Consider the following 15,971-nt stretch of genomic DNA (forward strand, 5'->3'; position numbering starts at 1 on the left):
AATGTTTTGCGCGGAAAATAGGCTTACGGACGAGCTCTTGCTAAAAAAGCAATGTCCCCAGCGCTGGACCCGCTTATTTTCGAAATTGGGGCCCAAATGGGGCCAATTTTGGGTCCGTAAATCATTCGAGGGAAGTGTGGGGACATTGCATTTTTGGATAGTGTTGGTATCGTAGATGAAAAATATGCAATGTCCCCAGCCCCCCAGGCGCTTAATTTAGGCTCACCCCCCTTTCAAAATTTCGACTTTTAAATAAAAATTCATTAAAATGCGAGAAATGAATATTTTTGGATGAAATTTTGTATACTAACTGATGAAGGCACGAAGAAATCATATCCGGCGAGTTTTGGTTTTTGCAAGCCCCAGTTGGGGCTGCAGGAGCACCCCCACCCCCAATTTTCAAGTTGGGGTAAATCGTCGATATTGGTGTCGTTTTCATATGAAACGACCATGCTGATGACGAATATGAAGTCAGATTTAAGACAACACCACTCAAAACTTAGGAATGAGGAGATAATGCATGTGAAATTGAGTAATGGAAAACTGAAGAAATAGTTATTAGGGTCTCAATAGTATATTCCGCTCGATCAAGCTGTTAAAAGCGATTTTATGATTTATTCTCATTCTAGACACTATTACAAAGAAATTCAGCCTTGTGACCCTTCATACTCTCCCCCCCCCTTTTCCGAGGGCCCAATCCCGTATTACAAACTGGGATGGCGTATTGCCTTCCCTATGGCTGGCTCCCACAAAAAAATCCAATCATATGTACTATTGAATCCCTACTTAATACTTAGTACATTTCTGAACAAAAATTAAACGAATGATGGAATACCTATGTTATACAAAAATATGTAATAAGAACAATACTGAATGGAACCTAAGGAAAAAGCAACGAATGGAAAAAATACAAATGACTACGAAATTCAAAAAAACGATAATATATAATACAAAGAAAAAAATAAATCAGTAAATATGACGGTAACAACAGTTTTATGAATTCGGATTTCTTTGATCAGCTGCGTAATTTGTAATCGTCAAAATGTTTTACAATTTTTTTTAAAAAGTTGAATCAATCAACTTACTGAGATCGTACGTAACCACGCGAAATTCCGAATCCGAATTCTCCATTGGGCATTTTCCGAATAGGATATTTCCCAAATAGTTACCAACCGTTTTCCTAAATCCCTTTTTCCCAAAATTCAAAATCCCGAATGACCACTTTCCTGAATATTTTTATCCCAAATTTTAAAATCCTGAAGTCTGAAGTAAATTTTTTCTCACCGATTCGGAATCTGAGTGCTTTGTACTCAATCCCCTCCCCCCCCCCCCCGAAAAAAAGTTGACCAATTTCAACCAACTTCGGAACACGATTCCCAATTCAATCGAATTTTTCCAATACATACACCACACCCAATCTCAAATGCCCCCCTGTCTTCCTCTACACACTGAGAACCTGATGTTGCATTTACATGTTTCTCAATTTTTCGCACATTTTTAAAAATGTAAGAGCTGGAAGGGCATTGAGAGGAGAGAGCTCACAACCTTGAAATGAATAAGTGAATATTCGAACTCAACATCCTCGGAAACCAAACAAATGACACGCCATAAGTCATTTTTTCAATTTTTTGAGAATATATTGAAGATATTTGGGAAACATACCTACTGGTGGAAGAGGAGGGGAGGTCAGAGAGACCGGATCGGAAAATTGAGTAAATTTTCGAACTTATAGTATCTTTAAATTAGTAACAATCGATATGTCACTTCATTTTCAAAGATTTTTTGTATTTTGATCAAAATTGCGAATTCTTGTTCCTTCAAAAGGGTATACAGATTCCATTTGGAAAATTAACTAGTTTTTTGAACAGAAGAAAAGAAAGTGTTAACACTCATTTTTTGTTGAAAGAGAATTTTTCAGGATCTTGAGAAACAAAGGATTCGGGAAACATCCCATTCAGGGAATGTGCATTTGAGAGCTCGGATTCGAGAAAATGACTGTGAATTCACTGGGTAATTCCATTTCAGACTTGGGTTATGCCAAAATAAAAAAATAAACATTTTGGTAGCACTCTAACGATAAGATTGGATTTTTTTGTGGGAGCCAGCCATAGGGAAGGCAATACGCCATCCCAGTTTGTAATACGGGATTGGGCCCTCGGAAAAGGGGGGGGGGAGAGTATGAAGGGTCACAAGGCTGAATTTCTTTGTAATAGTGTCTAGAATGAGAATAAATCATAAAATCGCTTTTAACAGCTTGATCGAGCGGAATATACTATTGAGACCCTAATAACTATTTCTTCAGTTTTCCATTACTCAATTTCACATGCATTATCTCCTCATTCCTAAGTTTTGAGTGGTGTTGTCTTAAATCTGACTTCATATTCGTCATCAGCATGGTCGTTTCATATGAAAACGACACCAATATCGACGATTTACCCCAACTTGAAAATTGGGGGTGGGGGTGCTCCTGCAGCCCCAACTGGGGCTTGCAAAAACCAAAACTCGCCGGATATGATTTCTTCGTGCCTTCATCAGTTAGTATACAAAATTTCATCCAAAAATATTCATTTCTCGCATTTTAATGAATTTTTATTTAAAAGTCGAAATTTTGAAAGGGGGGTGAGCCTAAATTAAGCGCCTGGGGGGCTGGGGACATTGCATATTTTTCATCTACGATACCAACACTATCCAAAAATGCAATGTCCCCACACTTCCCTCGAATGATTTACGGACCCAAAATTGGCCCCATTTGGGCCCCAATTTCGAAAATAAGCGGGTCCAGCGCTGGGGACATTGCTTTTTTAGCAAGAGCTCGTCCGTAAGCATATTTTCCGCGCAAAACATTTCACTTCCCCGATTTGATTTACAGAATCGCTTTTTTGAGGGTTAGAATATAGTCTAGTTAGTGCGTTTTGATATAAAGCTCCTCAAATTTTTTTGAACCAGACAAACCTAAATCAAAAGAGCATACGAAATTACATCGCCTAGCCTGTCAGAATTTCAGAGGCTCGAGCGCATGATTTGCTTTTGATAAGTTTTTAAAAATCAAATTTTGACCAAAAATGCAAAAAAAAAATTTCCCGATTGATTTGAAAAGCTGAATTTCGGTACCATTTATTATCCTCCCTATTTTGGAACCCCTCTCCATCCCTCCTCCCGCCCCTCTCCCTCCCTCTCTCTACCTCCCTACCTGAATCGATTGTAAACAGTTTCAATCCGTTATGAGCGTTTTAGAGCCTTTAGTAGATTTTTGAAATTGAAATTTCCACAAAACTTCACCCAGTGAGAAGTTGGAAAGCTATAAACTTTACTTTATACTCGGATTTCAACATGCTGAATTAATTTGAGGTGGTTTCAAATCATTCTGGAGCTTCTAGTCATATTTTGAAAAATTACAGATTTTCAAAGATTGTTATAAACATTTTTCGATTGATCAAAAAGGAAAAATAATTTTAGTTTTTCAACTTTGTTAAGATAAAATGTTGTTAAAATTTCAACATTCAAAAATCTGCTGGATGGTTCAGAATTGGTCAAAACAAAACGGTTCGAAATCGTTTCCAATTGATTCGGGGGGGGGGAGGAGGGATTGAAAATAAGGTATATACCAAATTCCAGTTTTCCAGCTCAAATTTATTTAGTAAAATTTTTATTATTTTCAACCCCAATTCGAATTTAAAAAATTCTTCAAAAATTGAAAAAACCAATTCTGGCCACTAAAATTTTTTCTGGTGAGGTACTTTTATATGCTCTTTTGATTCCATTTTATCCGATTCAAAAGATACGCCGCTTATTAGTTTTTTTGGTGGTTTTGAAAAATTAAAAAAAAACCCCACATCGTAGTTCAAAATGACTATTTATTAAATTTTAGAAGTCAAAAACGTTATTACAAACTAAAATTTTGATTTCTGTGCTAACGACAAAATTTTCATTTTGGCACATTCCTTGTTAGTTTTTTTTCAGGAAATTTCGGCTGAATAAAATTTTGAATTTGAACTGGAAGATAATTATTAATTACAGATTTTAAAAATTCAAGTTATATTCAAATCGACTGAAGTGGTCAAAAGTGATAAATCCAACTTCGTAGGTACCTACATTTTGAATTTCATTTTGATCTTTTTATAGCAATTTTTCCAAAACTGGAGGAAACTAAAAACCGCTGGAGGGTTTAGAACTATTGGAAACGACCACATTTTGATTAGAGGAGGAAGGGTGGGGGTGAAAAAACGATGTATTATCGGATTTAAACGATCTGCGTAAATTAAACCGAATTTTATATTTTTTATCGTGAAAGAGTTTTTCTATTTTTTTTTTCATTTACATATTTATTTTTTATTTTGAAATTTGGAGACCCTTCTCAAAGTTGAAAAATGTTCTGAAAAAATTAACATAAGTTCAATTCTTAAAAATGGTGGAAGGGGGTGATCACATATTTTTCATGTTCTCAAATTTAAGCAGTTTTTGAAATTTCAAAAATCGAGAATACAAAAAATAATCAATCCAATTTTTTGATATAGGCGCCTACTTTACCTTAAAATTCGTATAAAAAATTGAAGGCACTTGGAGCTATTTTTTCAGAATTTTCAAAAATTGTGTAAAAAACAATATTTTTTAACTTTTTAGCCAATTTTTGGAACTTGAAAATGTGACAACACTGATTTTTATAAAATCTCTTCAAATCCCCGTTTTGAAGTATAGACCGATTTTCGTAGTTTTCAACTCACCTTCGACCTCCCCTTGAAATTTACGATAGCCTTATTTTCCTCGAAACTTTGAAGCACTATCTCCTTCCTGAAAGCACTCGTAGAACTTTAATTTGAGCCATTCGTCATCTCTCATCCCAAATCTATTCATATAAAAAATTTTCCACCCAAGTGCGCAAAAATCCTCGGAAATTTGACCTAAAATGACCCTCAGGTAACATTTGCCACCAGATTATTCGAGGGTTAAATACATTTTGTGCTATCCTTCCAAGCTCCATTCGAGTTAGATAAAAAAAGAGGGCAAAACGATCACACCTTTCGTAAGGCACATCTCGCCGTTGCCGTTCGTAATAACGACGACGACGACGACGACGTCGACGACGCTGAATTAATTAATCGATTCGCATAGAGTATTAAGTAATTCGCGTATAAAACGTTGGTTTTTCGAGTCGATTAAATTTCCAACGCCTAAATCCATGTTAATAGGTTGAACTGTCGCCAACCATAACAGCCTACACATTACTCACCGGTGACATATTACGGAAACCATAGCTCGTCGACCAGACAATTTGATTAAAAATAAAATCAATTTCGCGCTACCCTCGAAGGCACCATCGTCCCATACTCGCCAATCTCGAAACTCAAAATTTCCTCGTGATTTATGGCGTTAGAATAAAACTACTTCGGTTGCCACTTTCAAGCCGCTGTACCGAGTTCAAGACGACGACGAGGACAAAATTTCCAAATAAAAGAGGTTAACTTAACTCGCCATCGTCGTATAATGCCTTTCAACATGTGGATCGTAACTGGCATCAAGTTTGAATGAGTTTCCAATTTATTAACAACTGTTTTCGTCTCAATGTCTATGTCTATCACACCCGGCCGGCTTTTATATTATACGAACGAGCACTTCGTAGGACCGCATCAAGTTGCTAATGTTTCATCTTATTACGTAGTACGTACTACGTACCCAGTACCGTACTACACAAAAATTTACGCACCGATTTAACGAGACCCATTTAACGTAACTACGCTCGTATATTCGTAAAATATTTTTAAAAATCTTATCTCTCTGCATGTTACATACAAGAAAACCAAGTTACCTGCACATAAATACTTACCTTGCAGAATCACTTAGCAAGCTAGCTAGGTAAAAGTATAGCTATACTAACGTTGTACTCGTAAATTAATTTCAACTCTTGGCAAACTCTACAGTGACGTTCGTCTACTGTACCATTTTGTAATATTACAAATTCTTTTACCTTATACTCTTTTTTTGTGCACCGTGGTATATATCTTGAGTTTTTCAAATATTTTCTAAAGCTTTACAAATTCTATTATGAAAAAAGACGATTCGTAAATTAATACGGTGGAATTTTACAAACGCCAGAAACTTTCTGACTTTCTCCCTCTACGTATTACTTGACGATTCAAACAGTCCTGTGTTCCTCTTAACTCGCCCACCAATTCACGTTTCACGTGCCAACGTTTATGTACGAGTAGGTATAATTTAAAAGTAGAAATTCATCAAACGAACTATACACACCTAAACCTATCCGCACGAATGTTTTCATTTTTCAAAATGAAAAGATATTCGTGAAAAAACTTTTTAATTTCGAGTAGTCTGATTTTGACGAAAGTTTTCTCTACATGGTCAGAAAAGTAGGCTATGAATGGAGATGTGGAGGAGAGAACTCGACGAGCTACTTTTAATATCTAGGTCTGCGTTTGTGGGTTGGAGAATAAACTTCGAGGAAAAGTGGTTTGGAAAGTATGGAAATATTAGACTATTACTTTTTTCAAATTTAATAACACGACGACTGTTCGGTGAAAATATTTAGGGCCATAATATCAATTTTCTTGTACATGATAATGGCAAGTGACAGAATTTTTTGTAACATATGTCAGTTGTGAGAATTTATGAATTTCTCACAATTTTATTCCAAATACCTACTTTGAAAATGGGGGATTAAATTGGAAGAATTTTTCGTTTAAAGAAATTTATTCCGATGAATTTTCTTTATGATAAATCGACTAGATTTTCATTTATTCACTAACTGTCAACAAGTGTTGCGAAAACGAAACGAAAATTGGAAATTGTGATTTTCTGTTTAAGTATGTACCTTTGCAGTTTTCACATGTTCTCGTAACTGCTGGTGAAAAAGTACTCCAAAATACACCACCGGCAAAAGTCTCATTCAATTTTTGACGAATTTTTGAAAATTCCAGTTTGGTTTATCTCTTACGAAAAAATTCAAAATTTGGTCAAATTGACATAAAAGGCTGCAATTTGGGTTTTACTCTATTTTCGGCCTTCTGAGTTTATTGCTGACAGTTTCACATCGTCTTGGAACCACCAGTGGATTTTTGAATTCGAGTTATTAATATCTTTGCTGAATTTTATTAATTTTTTTCGTGAGGAATGGGCCAAATTTGAATTTTTAAAAATTCGTCATAAATTGAAGAGTGAATTTTAGCCCCTGAAATATTTGCTGGTGGTGTATTTTGGGGTCCCCTTTCAATTCTCCTTTGTCAGGTACAAGAATTTTTGTATTGGTTGGGACACATTCCCTTACTTAGTGAATGTGTAATTGTTTACATTTCATTGTATTTTTCAACTCAAAATTTTCGATTTTTTCCAGAAAGTGCAAAAAAGTTACAATAACTTCCAAAAAATCCTTATTTTTGCCAAAAGTTTCAAAGTCCTGCTTTTTGACAAAAATCATCAAAAAATTTTGTTTTGTGAAGAGGAATTTAGCCCTATATGCTTAATACCTCATACACTGGTCCATCTTCCACCCTACTTCAAGGAAGTGAACCATTTACCTAGAGCTATCACAGCTCGTAAGCACTGGCGAATGACCGCCTCGATACCTACTCTTCAGTAATGGGACATGACATATAAGTTAGATAAATAATAGAATGCATGATAATAAATGATAAAACTCAGTCAATTATAATTCACGAGCTTTTATTAAAGCACTTACGATGTAATTATAATCTTTGTGTAGTTATGTAATACATATGTACATAAGGTAGGTATATACGATTTGGATAAATAGGAATGAATACTGGGTATTTGTGAATGTGTGAATACACTGCCCAGGGAGGAAGGGCATGAACAGCAAACAGGGCAGATTCATTGTCCATAACTCTGCTTAGAGCTTTTCAATAAGGATGATTGTATATTTAACACCCGAGCCACTTTGTACTTCATGTATTGGAATCCTTGATATCATTACATAACAGATCACATATGAAATAGTTCATATTACACAAATGAAGCTCATTGCGACAAGCCGACAAGGCTCCATACCTCAACTTGTCTATTCTTCTCAGATAGAAAGCCATATGTAGACCTATCTTTGAATGAGTAGATCTAATACCCATGCTACGCATGGTGAGTCCATGGATTAGAGTTCAACGAGTACCCGGATCCGCGATTCTTACCCGGGTCTGAAAATTATCCAGTTCCAACCCGGGTAGTAAATTTTTCAAAAAATGACGTCATTTTGAGTAGTTCAAATAAATTCCGCTAGGATCGCTATATAAAAATGAAATCTTTTCGTCAGTTTGATTTGGCAACGTCGCATTTTTCATTGTTTTTCACTACCCGGTTCCGTACCCGGGTAGCCGATTCCTTTCCGGGTTCAACCAGGAAAATCGGCAATCCGGGTACCAGTTGAACTCTGCCATGGATGACTGACAATGAAGTGTGGCGTGGAGCTCTCACAACACTATCGTCAAGAGAGAACTAATCCACCAGATGGTGCTTTTACATAACTAAACCACCAGAATGCGCTTTTACGTAACTAAGATGAGAAGCAGCTGAATACAGAACAGTTTTCTCTCACCTAAGTGACAGAAAATGCTGCAATTCCTCCCTTTACAGTTTTTTCAAAAATTGACAAAAATTTTCATATTTTAGAAAAAGTGGCTAAAAATTGTTGGTTTCTTGCAAAAAATATCAAAACCACTTTTTTTTACAAGTTGTTCAAGTCTCGATTTTTTTGACAAAAATTTTGATAAAGTATCATTTTTTTGCCATAGATTGCCAAAAATTCCTGTTTTATGCTAAAATTGTCAACATCTTGCTTTTTGCAAAAAAACTGACAAAAAAACTCTCGCTAAAAAGATTTGACTTTTTATTCAAAAAGTCTCAGTGTTATCCAAAAATTTTCCAAAGTCTAGCTTTCTTTTGCTAAAATTGTCAAAATGTTGCTTTCTGCCAAAAATGTTCACTCATTTTTTTTAAAACTGAAAACGATTTTTGATTTTTTAGAAAAATGACTAAAAATTGTTGTTTTTTTGTAATATAAAATCCAAAAAGATTCAGATTTTTCCAAAAAATATCCAAAAGTCTCGCTTTTTGCTAAAACTTGTTTTTTTTTTTTGGTCAGAAATGTCAAAAATTGCAAAAATTCTCAGTTTGTTGCTAAAAATTTGTCAAAAAATCTCTTTTTTTCAATCCACCTATTAAAAAATTGCAAAATTGTGTCAAACAGACCAAATTTTTAAATTAATGAAAAAACCATCATTTTCTGGTTTTTTGATCATTTTTCTCCACATTAAAAATTGTTTCAACTGTTTCAACTCACATTTTATCACTTGTTCGGCTACTTTTTGTTTACTTTTTCAAACTTTTCTACGTACCTAGTTACTGAAGTCACTTTTTTTTTTTGTTGGTTGAGGAAATTGAATACGAGCTAGCCCTGGAAATTGGAACTGAGGAATTTCCGGGCCTGACTAGATCACATCTAATCAGAAAGATTTCTCCTACTGGATGGTTGGAAGCTCACCCTCGCCCCCTTTTGATTTTTCAGCGTTTCTTTCTCCACCTCTCTTTCACAATAAACCTTTAAAATTTTGATCTAAAAATGTTTGATGATTCGTTCTGGAAAAAATCTTTGGATATATTCTGTTATCCACTGCTTAGTCAGGCTAAAAATCTGCTGTTGGTGTCGATTTGAGTCAATTCTGTCAATTCGAGTTGATTCAGCTGATTAATCGACTCTGAGTCATGGTGGATATTACATTTGAGTTCAATAAATTTAATCATAAATCGAATCAATTTCTGGTAATCTAATAATATTTATTGTGTATTTTTTTCTGAATGGACAGATCTGAAGGGCAACGCAATAGTTCTCAACTTTCTGGCGTATTCGCCTCTTTTCTCTAACACAAGGTGACTAGTGTAAAAATTTTCACTTGTTGAATATTTAATTTTGTCTGTACTCTGTACCTATGTAGAATGTTTTAAAAATACCTTGAGTTAATTTCGTATACTTATCACCTTTCTGTATAATAATTTGATTTTTCTTTTCTGTTGCAGATCGATACGTACGATGAGCTCGACGACGATTTAGAGTCGGAAATTGCACGTTTACGTAAGATATGCGAATTGACTCGACGACGTCATAAATGCTTTGCCCTCTGAACGAAGATAATTTCTTCTCGGAGCAATGTGGATTAGTGGAATTAAACAAGACGTTGAATTTCAGCATCGAAGAAGCTTTCAATATATTATTAGAGTATAAGCAATCGGGCCGAAATTTAAGCCAAACCGGCGAAGCGGTATTTATAATAATTTACGTGTTGCTGATCGGCGTCGGCGTCTGCGCCAATATGATGGTATGCTTCGTCGTGGCGAGAAAATCGCAAATGCATACGCCTCGTAATTTGTACATCGTGAATTTGAGCATATCCGATATGACGATGTGTTTCATATGTATGCCATTCACGTTGATATCAATTTTAAGAAGAGAATGGCATCTAGGATCGGCCTTATGTAAGCTGGTGCCGGTATTAGAGGGCACCAATATCATGATTTCCATCGGTACCATAACCATGATCGCCATGGACAGATATTTTACCATCGTTAGGAGACATAATTCCGTATCTACCAGATCCAGCGTTATTAGCTGTATTATTAGCGTGTGGATGTTCTCCATATTGGCCACATCGCCGCTGGCTTATTACCAAGTAATTTTTTTCCCCCTTTTGCTTTACTTCTTTGTCTTTGCTTCTTGCGCTTAAGCGTATAATAATGTAACGTTTCTATTACAATAATACAGTATGGCGTATTTATAATACGCCGGTATCGCGGTTTCCGACTTATATTCGTATTATCGTTTCCATATGGAAATTTTTATCACTTCCGCGACCTTTTTAAATTGTTCTTATGTTCGGTTAAACATGGAAATATTTCGCAAATGTGCTTTTTTTTTGCTTCTTATTCTTCAGCTCGAATTATTCTTTGCTTTGGTATTATTTTTTATCGCATCGAGTAGCATTGCCGACCATCGTGGTAAACAAGCGAGAGAAATTGAAAGACTTGAAAATATGGCTGTAAGTTATCTTTATCGAGATGACCTAGAATGGCTTGAATTTACTTGACTGCGTGGAAAAGTTTGAGAGTTGGAATATCCATTTCGATTCACTATGGCAAATGTTGGTACCCGTATAGGTAAGGTGCCGACATTTTGAATCTTAAGATGGTGTTTTTATTGAGGGAACTATGTTACGTATTTGATCTTTTTGAAGTGAAATTTACCCATTTTATTTGCGAAGAAACCATTTCAAACGTTTGGCATCAACTTTTTGGAAAATTGTTGAATGAGTGTGTTCAAAATCAAACCTAACAGCTGTCGGTGTTGATTTTTCAATTTTTGGCAAATTTTTGAAAATTGAAAATTTAAAAATCACTTTAAAAAATGATAATTTATTTTTCCTTCGAATCCTTAAATAAAGTTTCAACAAATTTTTAAATTTGTTTGCAGTTTTGCTGTCTTTAGAAATTTTTATTTCATCTGAAATTCATTTTTTTCTAATTTCAAATGCATTAAAACTTTGTAAATTTTTCACAAATTTTCAATTTTGATTTTGTAACAATTTTTTTCAGAATAAAAATGAAATTTTTCTAAAATCAGAAACCCCTGCGACATGTGGCATTGTTTCATTCCAACTTTGTCGTGATGTAAAAATTTTTCCCCATATGAGCTGTTGTCGAATTTGTCGAAAAAAAGCAAACCCTGTGTTTAAATTTTTCTTTTGTGGGGCCTAAAAATTTGCGTAGAGAATTGAGAAAATTTCCAGGTGATGTTCTACAACGAACTTTCATCAACTTGGCCTCTCGTCGTTTCTATCCACGTTTTCAAATTTAGCTTTGGAAATCAACATAATCGGTTTGAGAAAATTGAGGAAACATTCAGTTTTCAAGATTGGGGAGGGGAGGGCTGAGACGCTGACAGTGAGAGTACACAGCGTGCACTTGCACCGAACCATGTTTTTTCATAGGAGCCCTATAGTAGTGATAAGTTTCAAAGAACCTAAGTATAGAGAACTAGCCTGTCTAATTTCTCAGAATTTACACGTAATTTACCCCTAAAATTACCAGTTACTCACTAAAAATTGCCATTAATTTACCAAAAATCACCAGTAATTTACCAAAAATTACATGCAATTTACCCAAAATTACCAGTAATTCACCCAATTTTACCAAAAATTACTCGTAAATTACCAAAATCTACTATTAGTATATCAAAAGTTAATAACCAAAAATTTACCTGAAATTACAGGCAATTTACCTAAAATTACCCGAAATTTACCAAAAACTTCCAGTCTCTTTTCCAACATTACTAGCAATTCACCATAATTTACCAGTAATTCACCAGAAATTACCATTAATTTACCAAAAAATACCCAAAATTTACCAAAAATTACCAGTAATTCACCAAAGTTACCAGTAATTCACCAAAAATTACCAGTTATATTTACCAAAAATTGATAATCATCAATTTACCAAAAATTACAGGCAATTTACCCAAAATTACCAGTAATTCACCCAATTTTACCAAAAATTACTCGTAAATTACCAAAATCTACTATTAGTATATCAAAAGTTAATAACCGAAAATTTACCTGAAATTACAGGCAATTTACCAAAAACTTCCAGTCTCTTTTCCAAAGTTTCTAGCAATTCACCATAATTTTTACCAGTAATTCACCAAAAATCACCCAAAATTTACCAAAAATTACCAGTAATTCACCAAAAATTACCCAAAATTTACCAAAAATTACCAGTAATTTACCAACAATTATCAGTAATTCACCAAAAATTACCACTAATTTACCAAAAATTACCAGTAATTTACCAAAAATCTGCAACCAAAAAATTACCTAAAATTACGGACAATTTACCAAAGATTACCAAAAATTTCCAGTCATTTTCTCAAAATTTGATAGAGGGCAGATTGGCCCCACTGCCGTAAGGTAGTGCTTATGTTATGAACCCCTTATATTGAAAATATTGGTAACGTCTGAACTACTTTAGGAAATAGGCTAAGTACGAATATATACGCGACATACTCGCGCATATAAGGCGGCACCCTTCTCTAATTAAGAAGGGTCGCGAGCCTTTGACGTTTATGGCCCGAGATAGGGATTTCGGACATAAATAACTAAAATCACATAAATTCTTCAATTTATGTAAAAGTATTTGTACTTAGCAAGTGCGCTATTGGTCCCCCCCAATTAGGGGTGGAGAATAAGACAAAAGTAGCGTCTTTATAATACAGATTTCTACTCTTGAGAAATCACTAGTGTTTCGGCAATTCGCGATAGTCGGTTCATTCGTCGATGTTGATTAAATTTACGTCATGGAAGCGCCCCAGTTGAGGGGAGTCCATGACGAAGTCTTTGCGTTTTACACCATTTCTAGCATGGTTAATACTACTGTGAAACTTAGATTAATCGATCTTCAATCGATTAATAACGTGAGCCTTTTTGGTATTGGGGGATTTATCCGGAAATCACCCCAATATGCAAAGTTTAAAGTGATACCTCGTTTAGTTAAGTGTCATCAAGCCTACAGTATTGGACAGGCCAAGATAAGCGATGACAAACGTGTACAGTTTGAAGTAAGTGGTGGAAACGCCAACTGAAATAATTATAGTGCATAATATTATCCTTTTCTCGTGGAAATATGGACCATGGTGTCGCTTCCACGATGACTAAACTAAAATGCTTCATTCTCGTGTATATATTATGTGAATGTATTCTTCTCCTATTCTATGTCTTCTGTTGTTGACTAGGGTAAAATCTACTTGTTAGATTATTGTCAAGTTTGGCTGACCTGTGTCACTGTGTGACCTGGTCATAATATAAAGAAATTCGTTAGGTCATACTGTCTCACTAAATTTATAGACTGCTTTGTATGCCAATGAATTTATGTAAAAAGTGTAAATATACGTAGTAAGTAAAACAGAATTCGTATTTATTACGTGTATTCTTTAAATGATGTATAGAGTGATTAGACAGACTACGCCCTTCTGAGCTATCTAGGTATTCGAAAATATTCCCCGCCTAAGGAGTATTTCTAATCTTCACCCCCAATGGTATTCCTTCCCAACGATACCAATCCAGAGTAGTCCCTCTTGTTTACCCTATATCATTATTTTGGCGCCTGAACGTGGGACCTGTGTTTTAATTTATTTATAAATTAAAGATGGGTTAATAAGTCTGCACTTTGAGGTGCTCGATGTAGTGAATTAGGGACCTTTTTAATATTTAAATTGACCCCCTAACTGTTCAAAAATCGATCTTTTTGACCAGTTGGAGGAGCCTGTAGTTAGGTCCCCCTGCTCGTAAAACGAATTCTCACAATTCGGATTACGAGTGGATGAGTTTCTGGCAGACGAGAGTCCGAAAATGAACTCTCATCTGTCAGAGACAGGGCACTCTTAGATTTTCGAAACGAAAATGTTGATTCTCTACCTGGATACTATGTACCAAACTGAGATCAAATGGGTCGTGATTGTCCCCATTTTCAGTTCGTAAAGTCTAAGACTCTAGGGAGACCTACATTAGCAATTGACCTTAACGTAGATCTTTTGTGTAGGTCGCACTTTCATTGATTTCATGAAGGTTACTAAACTCACAGAGACCCTTTGCACTCTCATCGCGTCCTCGTTTGGTTTGTCTCCGAAGTGAGTGTAACGCCATCATGAAATCTTTGGTTAGCCTCAAAAAATGTAGGGAGATCCACTTTAAGCATCAAGAGTTGAAATTATACCTGTTGTTGTGGATCGCACTTTCATTGATTTTCGAGAAATCGGAATCTTTGGTTAGCCTTGATAAATCTCACTATATTCACTACAGTTCGAGTGCGGCAATGCTCCAGACTTATTAAGAATTCTACCCTAAAATTAGATTATGCTTAGATTTTTACTCATTCAGCATTTTCTCCAAACCTTCTGGGGCGGAACGTATGTTGAAAATTGAGAAATTAACCTAGTTTATTATCAATAGAAAATATCTAGACTTAGACTTTTTTACCTCGTCCTTGATATTGTCACTCAACCCTAACAGGTTCAAACAAGGTCGGACTGAGACACAAAAATTGATTTCGATAATAGAAAAATTTAAGCATACTTTAATTATACTTTATATCTCGTCCTTGATACTATTTTTTACAATAATATTGCATGAATTTGTGTCGGACTGAGAATAAGTACTAACCAATAGCTATACTATTAGTTACAATCTAGATTTACCTAGTATTAGACAAAATTAATTCCCATCAAAATTGACCAAAATTGTCACGAAATATTTTTTGAACCAAATAGTACCAAAAATTCAGTAGGTAACTAGGTCAGTAGGATATTGAACTCGCATCGCGTCCTTTACAAGACGAGGGTGACGACGATGCCGCGTTTCAATGTAACCAGTAGACTAGGGATACGTGACATTTTTAATGTACCATAGCACCATTAAAAGAAACACCTCTCTTTCAGCAAAGAGGGTGTTTACACGTAATTATTTAGTCTTTAAATAGTCTACCGCATGGATTTAATAACTCGGAACATAATGTTCAATGGTTATTGAAACCTACAAAGAATGTGTGTTGTATTTTTTCGATAACATAAGTGAGAATTTTCCTATGCATGAAGCTAAGATTTTCACTTAGACAAAAAATACAATACACCTTCTTACCTCGTTTTTGATACTGCCTTGGACGACCTATAACCAAAAGGTCAACACAGCCAAACCAGTGTCAAAAATGTGACATGCGTAATTTTAATAACTTAGCGCATATATTTTTTCCTCATTTTCGGAGCTGTTTTGTTGACTCTATTCAGGGACCAATCAGCACCGAATTGATAAAATTGATTGGCTTAAATTTACATATGACTAATATAGATTTTTATAACTCGTTTCACGAAATAATTACATAGTCAGTACAATGTAGATTTACGTTTTTCAAATAGAATA

At 35.0% G+C, this 15,971-nt stretch overlaps 1 protein-coding gene across 3 annotated transcripts in view; it reads left to right on the forward strand.

Annotated features, from left to right (window-relative positions):
* The window catches only part of LOC135838653 (neuropeptide Y receptor type 2-like), a 147,097-nt gene that overhangs the window by 90,336 nt on the left and 40,790 nt on the right, over positions 1 to 15,971 (forward strand). For all 3 annotated transcript variants that reach the window (XM_065354377.1, XM_065354376.1, XM_065354374.1), the window contains exon 2: positions 10,033 to 10,682. In XM_065354377.1, coding sequence (XP_065210449.1) covers positions 10,122 to 10,682 — 561 coding nt within the window. In that variant the 5' untranslated portion in view covers positions 10,033 to 10,121. The remainder of the gene's footprint in view (positions 1 to 10,032; positions 10,683 to 15,971) is intronic.

This window comes from Planococcus citri, chromosome 3 (genome assembly GCF_950023065.1).
Source record: "Planococcus citri chromosome 3, ihPlaCitr1.1, whole genome shotgun sequence".
Taxonomy (NCBI): Eukaryota; Metazoa; Arthropoda; class Insecta; order Hemiptera; family Pseudococcidae; genus Planococcus; species Planococcus citri.